The sequence below is a fragment of the Eurypyga helias genome, unplaced genomic scaffold (assembly GCF_000690775.1).
Source record: "Eurypyga helias isolate BGI_N326 unplaced genomic scaffold, ASM69077v1 scaffold8668, whole genome shotgun sequence".
Lineage (NCBI taxonomy): Eukaryota > Metazoa > Chordata > Aves > Eurypygiformes > Eurypygidae > Eurypyga > Eurypyga helias.
Genome location: NW_010268864.1, coordinates 19,629 through 41,905, shown reverse-complemented (window position 1 = coordinate 41,905; position 22,277 = coordinate 19,629). Strand labels below are relative to the sequence as shown.

At 41.1% G+C, this 22,277-nt stretch overlaps 1 protein-coding gene across 1 annotated transcript in view; it reads left to right on the top strand.

Moving 5' to 3' along the window:
• LRRC1 (leucine rich repeat containing 1) overlaps nt 1-22,277 on the top strand; it is a gene marked incomplete at its 5' end in the record, with an annotated part of 43,200 nt that overhangs the window by 2,763 nt on the left and 18,160 nt on the right. Inside the window, 5 exons of the mRNA XM_010157891.1 lie at nt 419-508; nt 15,503-15,559; nt 17,633-17,696; nt 18,430-18,504; nt 20,552-20,696. Of these exons, the coding sequence (XP_010156193.1) occupies nt 419-508; nt 15,503-15,559; nt 17,633-17,696; nt 18,430-18,504; nt 20,552-20,696 (431 nt within the window). The remainder of the gene's footprint in view (nt 1-418; nt 509-15,502; nt 15,560-17,632; nt 17,697-18,429; nt 18,505-20,551; nt 20,697-22,277) is intronic.

Sequence of the window (22,277 nt, the reverse complement as noted above, 5' to 3'; positions counted from 1 at the left end):
TTAATTATTTTACCATCTGGATGATACAGGAAAGTAATAGTAAAAAAGATATTTTTCAATATGTTTTATTTTAAAAACTTGTTAAAATGCGTAAAATATTCTCAAGCCCTATAGCTTTTAAAGTTGCAGTTTGGGGGGCAGGGAAGAGAAAGTCTAAGAGACTGGGGTATTACCTGTTCTTTGACCCAGAAGAAACTTTTAAGTCTCTAAGTTATCTTTTGGGGTGTTTTTTTTTTTCCCCTTACTATGATCCTTAGAATTTTCTGAGAGTCATGCTGGAGTCTGGGCATGCTTCCCTCTGTGTGTAGTTGCTAAACAGACTCTTGTTTTCCTCTACATGTTCTCTTTTCTAGTATGTATTACATAAATGTGAATATTTCTGCTGGAATTCCTTGATTTTGAATTAATATCTCCATAGGTTGCCTGAAAGCTTTCCTGAATTACAGAATCTAACGTGTCTTTCAGTAAATGACATCTCTCTACAAGCACTACCTGAAAACATTGGGAAGTAAGTTTTCTATACTTCATTACTATCTTAATTTATTTTCTCTCTGTTGTTATGCCTATTGCATAAATTAATTGCATAATTATATGTAATATACCTACAAAGTTATTTACAGGTCTGTGCTTATTTTTTATATTCTTTCCAGTCCGAGGGATCTGTTTAAGAAAAATCCCTGTGCATTTTCACTTTGCAGAATCTGAAGCACACATGTATATCTTTCAACTCTATTCTCCAGGATTTGGAATAACTTGGAATTTTAAGTTCAAAATTAAACAGGTGTTTTGTGATGCAGAGCTGACCTTTTGCTTTCCTTGATTGTAACAGACCATTGGTCCATTGTTGTGAACATGTCAGCTTGCAGCTTAGCTCAAAACCAGACAGTTGTTGGCACAAGAACAGATGGGTAAAAGCTGGCTGTGATCAGGATGGAAATTAGAAGGTTACTAACTATAGGAGTAGTGTGGTTCTGAAAAAAACTCCAGTGGGAGCTGTAAAGATGTAAACTCACAGAACAGTTCTTAAGGTGAAATTTGATAAGCTTTTAAGATGTGTCTGTTAACATGGGAAAGTAGAGCAGGGTTGCAAGGACAGAATTCCAAAGTGGAGACTTGTTTGTCGCATTTTGATTGAAATGAACATCAACTCTTGCAGAAGGGAAATCTTTCCTTAGTGGAAAGGGTATCTCTTTAAATTTGAAGAAGAGGTAATTCTGTGTTTCTTCATTTGAATATGGAAGAATGGCTGAGCTGGTTCAGATCAAAAGCTCATCTAGGCCAGCTTCCTTCTACAGTTGCAGTAAATACAGGCCTAGTGAAGCTTAAGAAGAAAAGCACATGTTTGATTACTCCTCTTTCCATCCCCTGACTGTTTCGGGTTCAGAGGATTTCCTGGGCTTTTTTGGTTTGTCTAATTGGTAGCCCATAATGAATCTGCCTTCCACGTGCTTATCTACTTAAGCTCAAGGAGGAACTCGACATCTTTTAGTACTCTTACCTAGCAAATAGCTGTGCCTGTTACCTATTGCACTGATTGTTTGTTGGAGTTTTTTTGAGCCTACCTTTTCGGAAGAGGCAGTGAGCAGCTAATCCCTATGCACTTGATCTGCCGTCGATGCCTTTGTAGCTTTCTACCATATCCCCAGGTGCTTTTTTCCAGGCTGAAGAGTCTAACTTGCTGTTCCAGCTTCAGGAGTAGTCTTCACAGAACTGAAGATATCTATGCTTTAACTCAGAAAAGTTATGGTTTGTTGGTTTTGCTGGGAAACATAGCATTTTAGAGAATTTCAAATTTCTTGCAGCACTAGCTTCCTTATTTTTTTTTTAATTTGCACCTGCCTTTAAGGTTACTTTGCCCATATTGTTGTTCTAAGTTGCCATGTACTAAACCACTTCCACCTTTCTTCAGAAAGATACAGTAACTCAGATGTTGAGCCATGAGTATCAGTAGAGGCCTATTAATCTTGGACATCCTTTCATAAAACAGAATATTTCTCACATGGATTCTCTGGGGAGTCAGCATGGTCCCTAACAGTAAAACCCAACTGTTTCTGAACAGAGGAGTCCTCCAGAAGTGATCTTATAATTAAGAACTCCTGCAATGTAGTCAAGTTCAGACCGGCATTGCTTTAGCCACTTCCCATGGGTATGAAAGCTGTCAGCTGGCACCACTCCAGCAGCAACAGAAGTGGAAAATGTCTTTTGAAACAGTCCGCAAGCACTAACAGGTACAGCTAACGTATGCCCAGTGACTATGGCAAAGTCTTACCTAAAAATTGCAAGGGCCGGAACTTTTGTGACATTCTTCCTTTTCTGTAAAAGTCCACAAAACTTTTCATGCAGCTTTTTGCATCACTGGTAGCTAAGAACAGGCTTGTTCAGACTTTGCGGTTACTTGAAAACCAAGGCCAGAGATTTGGGATCCTGCCTGATTCTGAAAATGAATACAAGAAATATGACAAGCTGAAATGATTCCCAGAGCGTGAGGTGGACTGCTGCTTTGCAGACAGTAGCTAGAGGAAGGCTGTTGGCTTCCTGTGGCGGCAGTGTGCGCTGGCAGCCCAGAAAGCCAACCGTATCCTGGGCTGTATCCAGAGAAGTGTGGCCAGCAGGTCGAGGGAGGGGATTCTGCCCTTCTACTCTGCTCTGGTGAGACCCCACCTGGAGTGCTGCGTCCAGCTGTGGAGCCCTCAACATCAGAAGGATATAGCCCAGTTGGAGTGAGTCCAGAGGAGGCCACGAAGATGCTCAGAGGGCTGGAGCACCTCTGCTATGGGAACAGGCTGAGAGAGTTGGGCTTGTTCAGCCTGGAGAAGAGAAGGCTCCGAGGAGACCTTATTGCAGCCTTCCAGTACCTGAAGGGGCTACAAGGAAGCTGGGGGGGGTGGCTGTAGTGACAGGACAAGGGGGAATGGTTTTAAATTGAAAGAGGGGAGGGTTAGATTAGATATCAGGAAGAAGTTCTTGCCTTTGTGGTCTTGGTGAGTTGTCCTCGAGGGGTAGACTTTATTCAAAGTCTGACAGGCCTGCTTTGATCTGGGAGGTACTCCCACGTTAGCTATCTAGAATACGAATATTGTATTTTTAAAAAAAAAACTTCAATCTCATTAGTAGAAATTTCTGCTATCAGATTTATGCTTAAAGAAGCAGACACAAATGTGTGGGGCTGTTCTCTTTGGCTCATTGGCTATTCACGATAGGCGGGATTATGGCAGGTGGGAAGTCTATGGTAAGCTTGGGCTAAAGATGCATGCCTTACAGTTCAGAAGACTACCAACATACAAAAAGGAAACTCATGGGGTGTCCACCTAAAATGTAACTGTTCCTGAAGTCTTTTGGGGAATGTCCTGGCAACAGAGAGAAAGGGATCCTATCTGGTGTCAGTTGGAGATTATTAGGTGGTCTTGTTTGTAGCCAATTAGAACTGCAACCTGAAGTCCTTATGGATCTCAGAGTGAATTTTATCAAATTTTTAACATTAGATTTGTAAGTAATAGAATTTTTTTTTAGTCTGTCTAGCAACAAGTGCAGCTTTCCTTTTTTAGTTCACAAAATTTTCATAACATACTGCAAGTGAATTTGATGGTGCAGCTGACAGCTTTGTGTTTGGTAAAACCAGTGAAATGCTCTGTGGCTTCTCCAAAGGTTTCCTACCTGTGCTCGTCATTCCTGTGTCTGTTCTTTTCCCTCTGCAATTGCTGAGACCCCAGAAATGCTAGGAATTAGAAATAAAGTTATTTATTTGTGTTTGTGTCTTTGAGTGAAGAGATATTTGATGGACTAGGGTGCACTTATGTGCTCTGTATGAGATCTGTCAAACAGTGAGCAAATACATACTGATGGTGTATTGTACTACAGTTGGGCTTGTTTTGGGAAAAACTTGAAGTCCCTGCGTTTTGCTTTCGGTCTTCTGGCCAATAGAGTATATGAAAACTTAGGGAAATGCATCCTAAATTCTTACACTGTTCTGCTCTTGTCTGGCAAACTGCCCAAATACAGCCAGTGAAATCCCTAATTCATCTTCATGTTGTATGGTGATCGATATGTACTTAGTGTCTTTTATTTTGTTTTTAAGCTGCCTACTTAAACTCTGGCAGCACTGCAGATTTTCCCTACCGTCTTAAATGGGGAAAGCAACAAAAGTAGTGGCAAATATTCTCCAAACAGCAGTACTTGGAAGGTTCCTTAGGAAGTTGATCCTAGTGAATTGCCTTGCGGTGAACCGTTAGTGGAAGTGTGTCTTCCTTGTGAGTTCAGATATCCAGACCTTTTTTCACATGGTCTGATGTATAAATTGAATGCCAATGTTCAGCTTTACTGTTCCAGGCTAGTGCCTGAACTTGCTCAAGCCACTGATACGTGGAGTTGCTGTTAATATTTTTACTGTGCTGCTAAAATTCTTCTGCATAGACCTCTTATATTTTTCTTTTTTTTTGTGTTGCCCAAAAGAGTATTTTTTAGGGGTCCCAACTGGCCATTCAAAGAACATAGACAAGGCCTCCTTTCAACCTTTTGTCTTTCCTCTATGGCTCAGTGCATATCAACTTCTCCTCTTCTGTGTGACCACTTCAATCTGCTTATCCAGTGCTGAAAGTTTTCCCGTGTTAGGTGAAGCATTCCTCTTTTAAGCTCATGTATTATTTTAGGGCATACTATAAAGATGTGCGACGCACTGCTTCAGGACTTGGTAACAGACTAGATGTCTTTAATATTACTAGTGCTGTTTTTTGTGTTTCTCTGTGATTTGTGTTCTCTTAACTTGTCGTGTAGTTGCTGACAGGAGTAAAACAGTGAATGCTAATGCATGTGAGAGATTAATCATTAGGTGGGTGCAGCTTGGAGCAGGAGTTGTGCTATTGTCTTGTTGAACCATTTGGGCAAACAAGTTACACAATTTAAGCTGTGAGTGGGAGTGTCTTTTGCAGTGTTCCTCAGCCTAATGAGAGCAAGTCTAATTCCCTTGCCTATTCTACAGGGCCGTGTGTGTCTGTAGAGCTGCCCAACAAGCAAGCATAACCTGTTCCTTCTAGCATGGGTAGCATTTAGGAATTTCCACTTGCTTCCAGGATTTTTCTTTAATACTTCCTTATTTGTGTAACACCCAAAACACAGGGCACGACTTTTCCCTGAAGTTCAAAAATCAGAGTATTTCTATGTAAGGGTATTTGGATAAATCAGGGTGTTTGTAAGACTTCCTAGGGCATACCCTACAGTAGGATGAATAATGTCTGTCTGTCTGTCCTCAACACCTTCTCTGTCCATAGGTGTTCATTCCTTAGCGTTGGCTTCAGGTTTAGTTGCCCACCACCACCAGCCCACTGTGATGTTGGCTTTTTACCAGCAAAGATCTGGGAACTTAAAGATCCATACAGTGCTCTCATGGCTTAACGTCTAGGAGGAGAGGAGAGATTGTGTCAGCTTTCTATGCCTGTTTATTTATTTGTGGTTCTTAGGCTTGAACGAAGTCCAGGTACCTTCTCTGGAAAGCCTTTTATGTGTGTCTCTGGTGTTTAATCTACCGTTTGACTCTCAGATGGATGCTTCACAAGGATTCGGCCTTAGCCAAAACCCCAGGCCTTTCAGCATGAGATGCGTATTTGAGAAAGACAGTTATCTGTCAGACTCTGTGGGGACAACAAAATCAACAAGTTTCTTTAACGGCTGAAGCAAAGTGGAGAACTTTAAATTATGATTTAAGGCCTGCTGCCCATCAGCACACCAATTACCTAACATATCCAGTTTTTAGCTTTCAACATTTTTTCAGCAGTCTTGCCTGTGTCTGGAAAAGATAAAGATTACCTCTTTTTGGTTTCTTTTTTTTGGATGCTGAGGTTTAAGCTATGAGATTATTACTGACTGGCAGGTAGAGTGTTTTGGAAGTTCCCATGTGGGGAGGGGTGAATTTCTTTGGATGGGAAGGATATTCTGATGCCAATGACTGATGAGTCTGGTTTACCCCCAAGCTGCAAGCAGGCTGAATGGATCTGTGGACCTTACTACTGAGAGGGAATTACCAGGTAAGCAGAGACATTTTCCTCTTAACGTCTGCAGCTAGCAGGTAGGATGCTGAAGTAGGCATTTCATTATGACAGTCAACATAATGAAGAGAACAGAGCAAATGTTACTGCACTTTAGAGTATTATTTTGGGGAAAGATTTGTTAGAGACGTGCTTTTGAAGAGTTGTGGAGTTGCTAATATCCAGAGGTTTCATGTTAGACAAAGTCGCTGAGCATGGTGGGTTTTTTATATAAATGTGTGTAATTCTAGAGGGTTTGAGGTTTTCAGCAACTTCTGAACTTGGGATCTTCACTGTTGGTCAGAACAGGAGTAGCTGGAGAATAAAAGGTCTTCAAAGGCCAGAGTAATGCGCTCAGTGCAGATGATCCAGGAGCAGATCAGAATGGCATGCATGTTCTGATAATTGATTCCTGGGCCAGGCCTCGACTGTGTTTTTCTTAGCGTATGCTAGGATGCCTCAAGTGTAGATTACACATCTGGTAGCATCAGAGTGGAAAATGCTCTTAAAATTTTGTGGAACAAGACAATGTAATTCTGTTTTAAGGCTTATCATAATAATGTCTTATTAAAATATGGTCTTACATGATACAACAAAAGTGATGGGGAGGCTTATCTTGCAAATACATAGAAGGAGGACTGTTTGTAGTTGGTCTGGCTGGGCTGATATAAATAGTATTAAAACCTCTCACTCTGGCTTATCTGAATTTAGCATGACAAGTAATATTTACAGAGTTTGTGTAGGTAGAGCATTCAGTGTTAGTCACAGCTGTTGGCTAAATGGTAAAAATGAATGTTAAGAAACTCTAAAGTTTACTTTAGGAACACTGTTTAACAATGTAACACTGCAGTGCCATCTGGCCTTTAAATAAGAGATGTTGCGTCTTGTTACACAAGGAAGAAATATTTAACATATATTTAGACTTTTTTTTAAAATACAGTAATTCCACTTTTTTATTTAACTTGTTGAAGGTTGATGTTGCATGAATGGAATGGAAGTTATTTTGTAAATGAAATCTTGTTGTAATAGTGAATTGGCTTAGCCTCCCCAACCTGTTTCAGTTATCTTGATAAGCAAAGTGGAGAATGTTCACTTAAAGCGTTCAAAATTGAACAGGACAAGCTATAATTATGAATCTTAATGAGGTCTTTTGAAGGTGATGGGGAGTTCAGAGTTCTGTCTGTTTCCTGGACCATGTTTATTGCTGTGTGCGAAGGAGGGAGAGAGTAGAACTGATCTCAGGAACTTGAAACCCAAATTTAGGTAGAAAACTAGTCTTGTTTAGCAGCTTAGATTACTTATGTTACAGATTTAGGGAATTCCTTGGCCATAAGATGTAGAACTTTCCTCTGTTTTTTAAAATGTGGATGAGATTTGTACTACTGGCCATCTGTTTAGTCTTTCTTCCAGTTAGTGGCTGATAAGATACTTATTTTTTTATCCTTCTGTTTTGACTTGCAGGAGATCTGTAGGTTTTTACAAGCCAATTGGTGGTATTGACAATTCAATTCATTTAACTGGCTATGCAAATGCTCTCCCTATGACTTTCAGTGTCTCTGCTGTTCAAGTTTAGGATGATAAAATTATCAACTTTACTGCCTTTTGTGCCTATTTTTTGGTGCCTATTATTCTATTTAAAATCAGCCTTCCAAGGAATGAGTATTTTCTCCCCATAATTTGTGTCCACTTCTCCCAGCTCTGCAAAAAATGGCAAGTATTAGGAACATAATCCTTACTTTTAGATTTTCTTATTAGAATTGTTCTTACTAGAATACTGTCCAGCTTGTCAAACTCCCGAAATGGGCTGCTAAGGAAAGTCTCATGTGCCTTCCCCTTGCACATTATACATCTAAACTTGAGAGAAAAGAATAGTGTTCAACTTAGATGCAAGTTACTTCAAGTTGCTTTGCCTCAAAAAAGAAGGAGGGAGAATCCTCTGCAAGAGGACTTCTGGAAGAACGGTCTTTAACCGTACTGGCGAGATGTAGTAATGGCTTCATCAAAACTATATCTAGTTACCTTGCTCTGCAGATGTTTTTACAGCATCCTTTATATTCAGAGAGAAGTGTAGGACTGTGTGAAGGTATGCTTTGAAATGCATAAGTGCCCTCATTTAGAAAATTAATACTTCCTGTAATTTCTGTCTGATGTGAGAATTTCTGGGATTCAGCTAAGAATTTGCAAAAATCGCTCTCTCCCCTATTGCATGGTGTGGGCATTATGTGTCTCTCATTAAATTCTACGGGATTAATCTCACAAACATTAATTAGTGCTCTTCTTTATCATTCACACTGTAAAATGAGTTTCCATAACCAAAGGGTAACCAAATAAAGAGGCAAGAGACTGAATAAAGCTGACGTTTGGGGGGAGTGGGGGAAAAGCTTCAAGCTTAAGCTAGACTTGTTGGAGAAATAATATTTTTGGGAAAAGGAAACTAGCTGCAATTCTGTCCTATTTGTAGGTTACCTTATAATGGATATGAACTTTCAGTTTATTTCATGATAACTTTGTCTAGTTATATGCCAGCATTAAGCAGTAGGTGGAAGCAAAATAAGCATGTAGTGTTGAACCTTTTAAAGAGGAGGGTGAAGTGCATACTGGGAGCATATAGAGCACCAACTACATGGTTAACTACATGTGTTAACAGAACAATAGGAAATTCAGGAAGCGTAATCCTTCCCTATAAGGCTAATACTGCTTTTCTTGCATTGGAAATGTCATTAAACTGAAAATCCACATGGAGCTGGTTCTTCAGACAATGAGGAAGGATGTGGTACTGGCAGGTGTAGTAACTGCGTGTGGGTGAAATAAGGCAGACTCGGAAGAACTGAAGTGGTAGTTAACTCTGGAAAGGTGTGTGTGCTATAGAAATGCTTGAAACCACCTGAATTTAAGCAGCTAATTTCATAGAATCATATAATGGTTTGTCTTGGAAGGGATGGTCAAAGATCGTCTAATCCAACCCCTCTGTTGGGGGCAGAGACATCTTTCATTAGATCTGGTTGCTCAAAGCCCCATCCAACCTGACCTTGAATGCTTCCAGGGATGTAGCGTCCACAGCTTCTCTGGGCAATGTGTTCCAGTGCCTCACCACCCGCATCATAAAGAATTTCTTCTTGTTATCCAACCTAAACCTACACTCCTCCAGGAAGAATTTCTTCCTGATGTCCAGTCCAAATCTCCCCGCTGCCCATTTAAATCCATAACCCCTTGTTCTGTCACTACAGGCCCTGCTAAAAACACTGTCCCCATCTTTCTTATAAGCCAGGGGGCTTATATATTAAAAAGCTGCTATAAGGTCTACATGGAGCCTTCTCTTCTCCAAGATGAACAAGCCTCTCAGACTGTCCCCATAGCAAAGGTGCTCCAGCCCTCTGATAATCTTTGTGGCCTCCTCTGGACTCGCTCCAACCGGTCTATATCCTTCTGATGTTGAGGGCTCCACAGCTGGACGCAGCACTCCAGGTGGGGTCTCACCAGAGCAGAGTAGAGGGGGAGAATCCCCTCCCTCGACCTGCTGGCCACACTTCTCTGGATACAGCCCAGGATACGATTGTCATAGGCATTGGAGTTTTGAGACTGGTCTTTTTCTGGCTCTTTCTAGACAGTCAATGAAGAGAGGGTGAGAGAATGAGGCTTCTTTTGGGAGTGACTTGGAACTGGAGCAATCCCAAAGACGTATGCAGTACTTTGCTGGTGCCTTCAAATACTTATGATCCGAGTAAGTGGCATTTTGAGAGCTGGCTGGTGACTGATTAACCCTGTTTCCTTGGGGACAAAAGGCTGCTAACTGTTAGTTTCTCCATGGATTATTGGTGTGCAGCTGGAAGCCTTGTGGGATGGGAGTAGCTTAATAGGATCCTGTCAGATAAGTGACTAGTCACCTAGTCAACTGGTGTGTCTTGGGGCATGGTTCTACATGTTACTGGTAGTTTTATTTGAGCAGTGGATATGGGCTGTAAATATTTAAATATGGCTAGTTTAATGCATTTTGTATGCTGTTGGCGGAGTACCAGACTTAACCTTCTTATCTCTTCAAAGACCCGTGATAGGCAGAAAAAACTGCATGTTCCTTTTCTGCACACAAAAGTGAATGAGTTGCCTAGTTTAAATTCAATTCCTTTCCAGTGTAGTGTCATGATGAATGTTTCAACGTGTATGTGCTGTGTAGAGATGCAGGGGCAGGCGTTATCAAAGTAACAGTAATCCTCACATGCTGGCCCAGTGAGCTGAAGTCCTTTAGAACTGGTGGAAGTAGTCAGAATGTGGATTTCATATCTCATTTCCATATGCTGCATCCTTGGACTCTGTTCTGTAGTCATTGCTACTGCTGCATAAAAAATGTAATACCAGACCAAATTCAGAATCTGTACTGTGTGCTCACCTTAGTCGTCCTTATTGTGTAGGACTGTCCCTTGTTCTGTATAAATATAGGGACAATGCCTGTTCTCTTGTCTTTCTCTACTTTTCGCAGTCTTTCGAATGTGAAGAAAAAATACATATGGGAATTTATATTCCCCTAACCATCTGAACCTTGCTGGAAAGGATGCAGATGGGGCCAGGCATTTCTGCAGGTCTTTTAGATCTTCATCTCTTCCAACTTTGCTTCCTTGTTTCCCAAAGCCTGACTTCCCAGAGTCTTGCGCACTCACCTGCGTGGTTCTTTTGACATAAGGTCAAAACGTGTGATTTCCATTACTCAAGTAATACAAGGCCGATGTCCAGTTTTTATTGATTAAGTACTTTTAGCTTTTATATTAGTCCTTTTATTGTCTATCTTCTTTTTTTTTTTCTCCTAGCTTTTTCTACATTTCTCTTTCCACCTTTGTATTTTTAAGTTCATTTTCACAAGAAAATAGCATATCTTACTGTGCTTCTCATTGCTTCCCTCTGAAGCCTTTGCTGGTGAACCCCAAGGGCTTGGGTGCTCTCAGTCCTGTTGCAGGAACTGGGATAAAAATGGGTCTGGGGTAGAAATGGGATATATAGTGTTGTCTGTTGTCACTCTTACGGATGATTTTCTGTCCCCCTGGAATAGGGGAATGATGCAGCCATCCCTGATAGATAAAGCACTAGGGTAACTCATCTCAGTTTTGTATTTTTTAACTTTACAAGACAGAACATATTGAATGTACGTGTGAAAATGTGCTTTCATTCAAGGTAACTAGGGAACTTATGTCTCTGTCTTTTTTTTTTTTTTTCTTTTCTTACTTTTCAAACTGCCGGGGATTTTGATAGGAGAAGAAGATGCTTTGGTTCTGACCTTAGTGGCTGATTGTAGTCTTACCTTTATTTTGGAAGAGAATGCTGCGGATGACATGAAGGAGTATTTGCAGTGTTCTTTATCTGTAGACTGGGTTGCAATGCAAGTTTCTCTCTCAAATCCTGACAGGAACAATCAGGAAAGGCACTTCCAGCATCTATGGACTACATTGTTGCTATTAGTTTTGTGCTCAATTACCGATTTCACAGTTGCCTGTTCATGCTTCTGGCTCACCAGTATCTACAGTTACTTTAGGTGCAGCACTGAATAAGGATGTCTGGTTAGTACTGAAAATGACATTTTCAGTCATGTTGTTTGTACCTTTAAATTCGACTTGGTTCCACCCTTACACCAGAGATCAGCTGGAATGCTGAGCTGGAAAACTTTGTAATTATGTCAATTACTGCATCCTCTGCCTAGCTTGGCTGTTGTCTGTATTTTCACACAGATGCTCAGTGTTCTAGGTGTGTGTGGTAGCTTATTTGGTGAGATTTATTACAGTATTAATGCTTTTTACAAGTTTCTGTGAAATAGCTTTGTGAGAATAGTAGTCGCAGAAAAGTACTTAGGGTGGGGTTTCTTTTTCCCTTTCTCCTTTAGAATATAGGGTATTGTTTTAGAATATAGCTTGTACATTTTCTATTGGGTTTTAGGGGGGAGTGGGGACTGTTTGTGGTAGAGAGCAGCCTGCAATGCTCTATGGTGCGTTTGTGTTTCTAAATGCAGTTGGTGAACAGCTGCTGATAGAGCTGTCTCCTGTCTGAGTACAGAATCATAGAATGGTTTGGGTTGGAAGGGACCTTAAAGATCATCTAGTTCCAACCCCCCTGCCATGGGCAGGGACACCTTCCACTAGACCAGGTTGCTCAGAGCCTCATCCAGCCTGGCCTTGAACACTTCCAGGGATGGGGCATTCACAGCTTCTCTGGGCAACCTGTTCCAGTGCCTCACCACCCTCTCCGTGAAGAACTTCTTCCTTAGTTTCTAATCTAAACCTCCCCACTTTCAATTTAACCCTGTTACCCCTTGTCCTGTCACTACAGGCCCTTGTAAAAAGTCCCCTCCCAGCTTCCTTGTAGCCCCTTCAGGTACTGGAAGACTAGATAGCTGTTGCCTGTGTGATTTATGGACCAAAACAGGTAATCCCCATAACTGGTTTTCTCGCTTAGATGAAGATTAGGTTTAGGGAGAGACTCTGAAATCATTAAAGTATGGCTTCTCTTAGTTCCTTTCAGAGACTTCAGAAAGACTCTTGACTAGCAATGCATCCATAAAACTGAGGGGAGAGGGAAAAGGAGAAATTATTTCATTTAGTATATGGTGAAAAATCTCTATTTGGAGTTGAGAACAGGAAGTATTACACTTTCTGGAGAGAATGTGTTGTTAAATCAGAAAACATATTTGAAAAATAGCAGTAAATGTAGGATTTTTCTTGCAAATTACTAAAAATCCTGTTTCTTAACATACCTTAAAACCAGAAAAATGTTAGTGAACATGTGTTAAGAACCAGTTGGTAAATTTAAGGAAGAGCTGTACCTCTGCTCTGTAGTGTATCAGAGATTGGTGCTTCAGTACATCAGCATGCCTTTTATGTGATGCTGTTTTATATGATAACTGTCATATTTTCCCATTTTAAATTACAGTACATAGGTTTTCTGGGAGCTGCTTCTGTAACTAGTCAGAATTTAAGAGTAATGAATCAAATATTTCTTGTTTTCTGGGTTCTTTTTCAGATGCATCCACCTTATACATAATATTTCAGTCTGATGGGGCAGCTTTGCTGGTATAAACTTCATAGAATTAGTCTCTATTTTACATTACTTGGTGGGAAGCTTCGTTTTGCCTTTTGGGGTCTGCTTACAGTGGCTTTGGACTCAAGACCTTGGAGGAGGTAGAAAGGATAGATTAAAGTGGTGGAGGGCAGTGTCTTTGTTCCAGGGTAGAGTTATAGTGAGTGTGCTGTGGATGAGAATAGCTGTAGAATAAAGCATTTCTCCTCCAGCAAGCTGTGCCAATAGAGATGAAAAAGTAATCCTGTCGGTAGTTGACTCCCATAACAAGAGAACGTAGCCTGGGACTGTGATTGGCCACAGTGAGTCTCCGAAAGGCATCGTAGGCAGTTGGATGCAAAGACAGCTGTTGTTGGGCACGGCTACACAGTGAGTCCTCATAGCGTGGCTGGCTTGGACGGAAGATGCACCTTGCAGCTTCTTGGCAGTTGTACTGCCCCAGGTGTTTAAGGGGATTTATTCTATGTTGGATTAGGGATCTGTGTTCCTCTTTTTGCTGGGTTATTTTTAAGCAGGATCAGTTTCCTGAGCTGATTCACTTGACTGTCCCAGTTTAATGATATGATGAGGCTGATTAAGATGGTGGTTCCCAAGTTCTTGCTGTTGAACATGGTTTTGCTGACAAAGATTTCTGTTTAACCACAGCCGAAGCGGTGTGTGATGTAAGAGGAGAAATTAAGAGATTGCACCATTTTACTCGTCGGCACTTCAGTGCGATGGGGAGGGAGATAAGTAGATGCAGGGTTATCTGTAAACACAAGATTAATGAGGCAGCTTGGCGGTGTGCGCATCCTTTCTGTGTTCTTTTGGTGAAAGTGAATCATGGTTGTCTTTCCCCTAAGAGGAGCTTGAGGAGAAAGTGCGAAATTCAAAGGAAGATTGGAATAGGTTTCTAGAAAACCAGTAAACAAAAAATCTAATGGAAGTCTGTGGGTGGCAGTGTGATTAAGAGCAAACCCATGTTCCTCTTGGAGAGAAACCATTCTCCATCACCCCTTCCCTTTCTCCCTCCACTGGTTTGGTTTCCGTGAGGATGTTGGATACAGTGTCCCACCATGACTTGTGTTTTATAGTGTTAACGTTTCTGGGTGAAAGTTTTCTCTTGTGTTGGCGGAACGATGGCTTCCTCATTACCTTGTGTCTGCCAGATGATTTTGAGTGGCAGTAGCTGAGTTGTTCTCACTTATTTTGTAATTGAATTTGTAATAGACGACTTCTAAAATGTCTTCACCTATATGTTATAACTGTATTTCTTCTGGAGGAATACAGAACCCTTGGGTAAAATGTGTGTATTTTAAAAGCTGGAGAGGACTGGTGAGACCGTAATCAAAGCTCCTGTGAGATTTCCTTCACTGGTTTCTGAATGTAGTACGAAAGTGGTGCTTTTGAAATAAGGACGCATTTTTCAGACACCATCCAAAGGCAGTCCACGAAAAATCTTCTTTCCCCTTTAAGAACTCCCTGCATCAGTTGTGTTACCTTCCCTGCTTAGATACCTGTATTGAAGTTGCAGTATGAAGGTTTATCTTTAGTTTTGTTCAGGTTATTGGCTGCTTTTTTTCACTGGGGTCAACTAACGATCTTGTGATTTGGGTGTTGGTATTGTTTGAAGTGAAAACAAGTATTTCAGTTTTATGTGGTCTGAATACATGGGCTTGTTGGGGTTTTTTTCTGAAGTGTACAAACAAAAAGATCTTGGGTTTATATTTAACATGCGTTTCAAATTTAGTAGAATTCCTTTTTTAATCTAGATTTTATTTAAGGTCTAGCACACCTTTCCCTGCACAACAGGACAGAACATATTCTATCGTAGGAAACCACCTATTTGCAGTCACCATATCTGATTTTTATTTTCCCCCGGGATGCTGGAGGATTAGAGCAGATTATAGTGTTGGGATAATGTCTGACTCCTTGTGTTCCATTTAGTCATAAATAAACCCTGGAAAAATCTGAATGTTGCTATGGTGATGTTAGTAAAAGCCTGGGATATGGATTAAGTGAGCCGCTTAGAAGCATCATGTCACTTACGGTAATGAGCACGCTGTTGTTAGGACAGTGATGGGTTTACCTGATGCTCTGTAACTTTGGTAGCCCACGCCAGATTCTGAAAGTGAGTAAGTAAATGGAATTCATGTCAATATTCTCTGTTCAGTAACTTGCAACTTACTGACCTTTTAACAAATGGAAACATGTATTGTCTCTGTTTACTTTCTGTCTTTAATGTGTGGAAGTATCACAAAGAAAGAAGCAAAAACTTCCAGTCTTTGTACGCTGCCTTTCACGTGATGGTCTGGTTGAATTAAAACAACAAAAAATTAGTTCACAGCAATTTTGTTCTAAACTGTGTGAACAACACTTTTCTTCTGAAAGTGTGGAATACAAAAAGTAAGATTGTATTAAAATGTGTGGGTTTATTTTATTTTTTTTTCCAGTCTTTATAACCTGGCTTCACTGGAACTTAGAGAAAATTTGCTGACATATTTACCTGAGTAAGTGGTATTTCATGTGTTTGATTTTATTAACATAAAATGTTCTTGTTCTTAAAATCTGCTAACATATAAAACTGAATGACAGCTAGAAAAATTATTCAGTGCCAGTTGACAACCTGTGAGATACAGCTTTCTTTCAGCAATACCTATTTATGCCCATTACTTCTAGTTGTACTTGATTACAGAGTCCAGAGGAGGCCACGAAGATGCTCAGAGGGCTGGAGCACCTCTGCGATGGGGACAGGCTGAGAGAGTTGGGCTTGTTCAGCCTGGAGAAGAGAAGGCTCCGGGGAGACCTTATTGCAGCCTTCCAGTACCTGAAGGGGCTACAAGGAAGCTGGGGCGGACTGTTTACAAGGGCCTGTAGTGACAGGACAAGGGGGAACGGGTTTAAATTGAAAGAGGGCAGGTTTAGATTGGATATCAGGAAGAAGTTCTTCACAGAGAGGGTGGTGAGGCACTGGAACAGGTTGCCCAGAGAAGCTGTGGATGCCCTATGCCTGGAAGTGTTCAAGGCCAGGCTGGATGAGGCTTGGAGCAACCTGGTCTAGTGGAAGGGGTCCCTGCCCATGGCAGGGGGGGTGGAACTAGATGGTCTTTAAGGGCCCTTCCAACCCAAACCATTCTGTGATTCTACTATTCTGTGATTATTAGCAGGAGCCTGCAGTCTGTGTAGGTTGGTTTTGCTCTACAAAAATATTTGCATAAAATAAAATGGCACTGAACACTTCTTCCTGCAGGTATTGAACAAGCGCATCAGCAGTGGGAGTGGTGGTTTGGGTTGTTCTCATGCTGAAATTTCCTAACTCTGAAAGTAGGGTGATAGGATCTCAGACAATATCTACTCCAGACCTTTATAGCATTTTAAGTACGCATTCATGTTCAGGGCTAAGTAACCACAAGCTTCCAAAACCTGGAGATCAAAGCCTTGGTGACAAACTAGGCCTACTGATGTCTCAGCTGTGACTCTACCCACTGTGATTTTGGGGGAAGAAAGATATCCAGGTGTCTCTGTGCTGTCTATATTGTGGCAGAGGAATTGGCAATCTTTTGTAAGATTAATTGAGTCTCTCATATTTTGGGGATCCTTTTGTCTGCCCGTAAGAAGCCTTTTCTTTCCGTAGTGAAGGAGTTTCCTTCCTTCACTACCTGGGTGCTTCTTGCAAGAGTTTTGATGACTCCCACTCTGCTTGTTTAGATAATCTAATAGATACTGTAATAGATTTAACCTAATTTAATCAGAATCTCTTCTCCAGTTGCTTTGGGGTCCTTTTTTCTGTCAATCTACCCAGTACCTTGGTTGCGGCTGTTTATAGCTGCGAGCCACGAGGCACTTTAAATGTCAGTGGTCAGAAGATATGAATTGCTAGCTAGTTTTTGCCATACGGTGTCAGATTGAAGCTCTCACAAATGCTGACAGTTCTATCGCTTCTGGAAAATTCTGACTGTCAGTAATATAGCTGATGAGTCTTGCTTTTTTTTGTGCTGCTGCGGCTTTGGGGAAGGTAAGCAAGAGCTCTGCAACAGACTGCTTTTGAAGCAGAAGAGTGGGCCTCTGTGTCTGTTCATGCTGAGAGAACTTTTCTTCTGCATCATTTTGGGCTTGCCTCTCTTTGCATCCTCAGATCCAAACTGAAATATTTCAGAAATGGATAGATTGTGCTGAGAAGATAAATGGTGGATTTACTGAGTCTTGAGTCACACTGTTACATGGGCTCACTCTGGGGAATTTTTATTCAGTTGTGTAACTGTGAATTCCCCCTAGAAATAAATCTAACCAACTATATTGAAGTATGTGGCGTTGTCCACCCCAATGGACTGATGGTTAAAATAAAGAATAATGATTTGATTGCCTATACTGTGTAAAGTTTCATGGGCATCCAGTTATACTGACAAACCAAATCATATTTTTCAGTAAGATATTGCTGCAAATAGTCTATGCCCAGTAAAATAACTGTCTGTCTACAATACATTGTAATTTGAAATGCAAGTTTCAGTGAAATGAGCTCATTCAAATACATGGGGTTTCTGCTGGTTTAGTCTGATGTGGTTTTGTTCTGACTTATCTCACAGATCACTTGCCCAGCTGCAGCGACTAGAAGAACTTGATTTAGGAAACAATGAACTTTATCACTTGGTAAGAAAACATGCCACTGAAAGTGCATGTTAGTCTTAATCAATCTCAATGATGTGTAAAATAGGTCATCGGATGTCCAAAGTTGAAGAAAAAAAAATGTATGGAGGTAATTGTGGCAGTGAGTTGGTGCTTCCTGTATCTGCGTAGTCTTGTGCAGTACAATATTGCTTTACCCAAAAAACTGCAATTGGTCTCCAGAAAATGAGAGTGCTGCACAGGCTTTTTCTGTAGAAGGAAAAAGGAGTGGAAGGGCACAAACTCTTGTCTGCACTTGCAGTTACAGTGAACACATGGGCTTCTGTAGTGAGCTGGACGGGCTGAGCACAGATGAAAGCTCAGCTATTTCCAGGGTGGGAGTAGGAATCTTTGGGAAAGGGCAGAGAGGCAGACTGCTGAGGGTTGCAGTGTCTGACATTGTGGCAGATTGATTTACCAAAAGATATCTGTCATCTCCCTTAAGCTGACTCAATTAAATGTTGGATTTGCAGTAGATTAAGAGTGTGCATGCAATTTGTTAGTGCATGTCAAGTATGGTAGCTTGTTAAGCTATAACAATTAATCTGTATGATGGGGTTACCAAATGCTTACAGTCACCCTTGCTGCATTTAACCATGGTACCTCTAAATAGTGCTTGGAGTAGGGATTGGTTTACTCAGGCTGTAATTACAGGGTGACCGTTTGCTTTTTACTTGAAGCTCCTATGCTACTTAACATTTTTCTTTTTATGTTATAGCCCGAAACAATTGGTGCACTTTTCAATCTTAAAGACCTCTGGTTGGATGGAAACCAATTAGCCGAAATACCTCAGGTAAAGATGAACTCTACTGATACTGTTTTGAAGATGCTTTTAAAAGAAAACCTTTTTGTGCATACCTAAAGAGAGGTAATTTTGAACCAAATAGTTTTCTCAGTTCACTTTGCCTGGGTTTGGTTTTGGATGTGTAAGGGTTTTCTCTTAATAAATTCCTCTGCAAGTGATTGTACATGATACCATGTGTTGTCAGACATTGCCTTTTAAACATTAGGGCCTGTAGTGACAGGACAAGGGGTAACGGGTACAAATTGAAAGCGAGGAGGTTTAGATTAGATATCAGGAAGAAGTTCTTCACAGAGAGGGTGGTGAGGCACTGGAACAGGTTGCTCAGAGAAGCTGTGGATGCCCCATCCCTGGAAGTGTTCAAGGCCAGGCTGGATGAGGCTTTGAGCAACCTGGTCTAGTGGAAGGTGTCCCTGCCCATGGCAGGGGGGTTGGAACTAGATGGTCTTTAAGGTCCCTTCCAACCCAAACCATTCTAAGTTTTTGACACAAGACTTGTTTCCTAATAAGCACATAGTTCAATTTATAGGATGACGCTATGTTTACCGTTGTGGCCTAATGATCAGGAAGCCACTAGTTGTCTGATCTAACCCTGGCCTTTTGTATCTATCTAAACTTCAGTTTTGACAGTTTTGAGGGTGAATTGTTGGGGTCTTTTGCAGTCATCTTCTTCCATTCAAAGACACTGCTTGGGAGAAGTACAATAATAGAACTGTTGCCATAAATAGAAAATTTGATTTATGCAAGCAAATCCCCTGACTGACATCAGTCATGGGATGAGGGGCCTTAAAGCTTACAGCACTCTAAATTCCCTTTTTAAAGAACTGTGATAACATGTGGGATGGTTTCTTTTCCCTCTTTTTTCTTTAGACCCAAGTCAAAACCTGTTTTCTCCTGCTCCTCATGCAGTTTGCTGTTATTTGCTGTATTGATCTCATTGTCAACAGTATAACTTGAAAATCAGTTACAGTTTAGTGGGCTGCTTTGAGTTTGTTGCTGGCTTGGCCTAATAATTTTTTACGTGAATGCAGTTAAACACTGGTAGTCATTCATAAAAGGTCAAATGTGACTTCAGCAGCTGTTTTTATTGAAGCTGGCTATTATTGTGTGTTTTGTCTAATGTCCAGAAGATGAACTTGTAGGGTAAAGGGTGTGTGTGTGTGTGTTTAATGAAGGAGCCTCTTGAGAGGCAAACATTTCTGGAATAGAAGGACTGATCTCATGAGCTAGGATCAAGGCTGTCGCTGTAAGAAAATTTCGTGTATGTAAAACTAAAGGACACTTCTGGTCCAGCTGTTGTGTTCTCCAAAAGATGATTTACATGACTAAAATAAGAACTGTTCTGTAGAGTGTATGGGGGTGTCTGTGTGCGTGGGGAATGGGAGGGTGCTCGGGTGGCAAATAGGGACGAAGGTATTTCTCTAACAGACTTCTAAGATAATTGGTGGATTAGCAGTGTATAAAAATTAAGTAATCATTAATAATTGTAGATGATGGCAGTATAACTTGGCAGTCCAGATATGCTTGCTAGAGCAACACTCCCAATTCCTGTTTCTACATTTGTTGCAGTTGGGAGATGTGAAGATACGAAATCCCTAGATGTCATGACATGTTGCTGTATCAACCAGGAGACACTAATCCTAATTTGCCTAGGGTTAATTGGGAGGGGCAGACTTTTAATTACGTGGAGTCTGATAATATGTAGTTCTGAAAAAACAACTTTGCAGTCTTTACGTGAGGAAAACTCCAGTTTTGGCTGGTGTTTGTCTGGGTCTGCTCAGCATACCTTGTCTCACTACCGAAGGCAGTCTTAATAGTTAGAGTAAGTAACTGTGACTGGATCACTTGGTTGGTTTATCATACATAAAATGTAATTATTTACTTGTTTTCTGCATTTAGAGGTCATACAAAGAATGGTCAATTTAGAGGTCACAGAGAATTGTTTTTCTTTCCGGAATTTCATTGCGATGGTACATTTTTCAAATTGCTTTGTTACATGTTTGGGCATGACTTACATTTTTTTTGTCTTGCGTTGCAGGAAGTAGGAAACCTGAAAAACCTGCTTTGTCTGGATGTTTCTGAAAATAAATTGGAATGCCTTCCTGAAGAAATTAGTGGCCTGACTTCTTTAACAGACTTGCTTGTTTCTCAGAATTTACTTCAGGTCTTACCTGATGGCATTGGTAAGTACAAGGTGAATGCTATCACAGAGCACCATTTAATCCACTGTAAATTGGAAGTAATTTGTTTCCAAGTCTTTTGAAGTCTTTCAGTGTGAGAGATGAGCTTCTCTCAGCCTTTTTTCTTTTTTTTTCTTAGTATGAAATGCATAGCTCTATTAATTTTGCATTTTAACTGTCTGTGTAATGACTACCTTGTAGTCCTTTTTTGGTCTTCACTTGTTACCTACCCGAACAAAAGAAGAGTTGATATACCCTCTCTGTTCCTACCGTGTCCACGTCACCGTCATAACTCTTCAACATTGTAAAATTCTAGCTTGTAACATGCTGTAGGTCACTTGCTAAGACTGACTGACAGTATCTCTATAAAGAAATACACCCTTTTTAGTGGGGATGTGTAATTCATCAGTTCAATGTGACTATTTCTACGCTGAACCCAGTGGAAGGCTATTCCAGCTTCACCACATTACTCCTCACCCTTGAGCATCCAAACGATAACCTTTGTGTGTCTGACCCCTGAAATCAGGTTTAATAACAGAAGAATGTTTCCTGAAGCGTTACCAGTGCCTTTTTTAAGGTTAATGTTTTTACCCCTGCAGTAGTTGTGACAAGGAGTCAGTGTGGCATTGTTTCTCTACTACTTATCAGCTGTTTTGCAAGAAGGTGTCACGTTGCAAGTGTGTACCTTCTCCTGGCCAAGATTTTTTTTTTTTTCCACCGCGCCCCCCCCCAATAAAGGTGTAGGGGTAGGAGGATTTGTGAATGTGATTTAACCAGGAATGTGGGAAAAGAATGGACAGACCCGCCCCCTCCATCCATATGCTATATGAGCCTAAGAAAAGAGAAATGTTTTTCTAGCAGTTAAACTTGAGGGAGTGGAGTTGACTACTGTGTGTCCTACAGTTGGGTAGTGTGTGTTTGGTAGAGTAGTAGCAGCCCTGAGCTGGCCAGTACAGCTGTTGTACGTCAGATACGGAGCTGTATCTTCTCAAAGGCCTGTGCAGCCTGCCAGAAACGAGCTTGTCTGTAACACCAGCTCATGAACAAGGGGAGCTACTGCTTCTCCAGAATCCTCATCCTTTGCTGGGGAAAGCGGTTGCAAAGGGCCAGGCCGATTCAGGTCAGGCCTGGTTTGCATGTGCATTTTATAACATTTCCCAGATGTAATTTTGTTAAAAAAGAAAAAAAAGCCAAACCAAACAAAAATAAACCCACCCAGAAATTGCTACTTACGTGAATATAATAGCTTAGTTTTGTTTGGAAAATTGGGTAGAGTTACAATACTTACTCCTTTTGTGTAATACTGGAACTTACTATGTGAAATGGAGAAAATCTGGTATTGTGGTTGAAGTGAACCTTGCTGATCTCTGTTGAAGCTACTAGGAGGGGCTCTGCTTGTCACCTCATCATTGGCTGGATTGGTGGATCTGTAGAGCGCTTGAAGCAGGGCTCTCCCCAACCCCACCAGGTCAGATCAGCTGTGGCTGTGTCTCACCAAGTCTCTGAAGCCCCAAACAGAGGTGGCTCCAGCACCCCCAGTCAGCCTGCTGCGCACCCTCCCAGTGTGGCAGCTTCTCCAGGTGT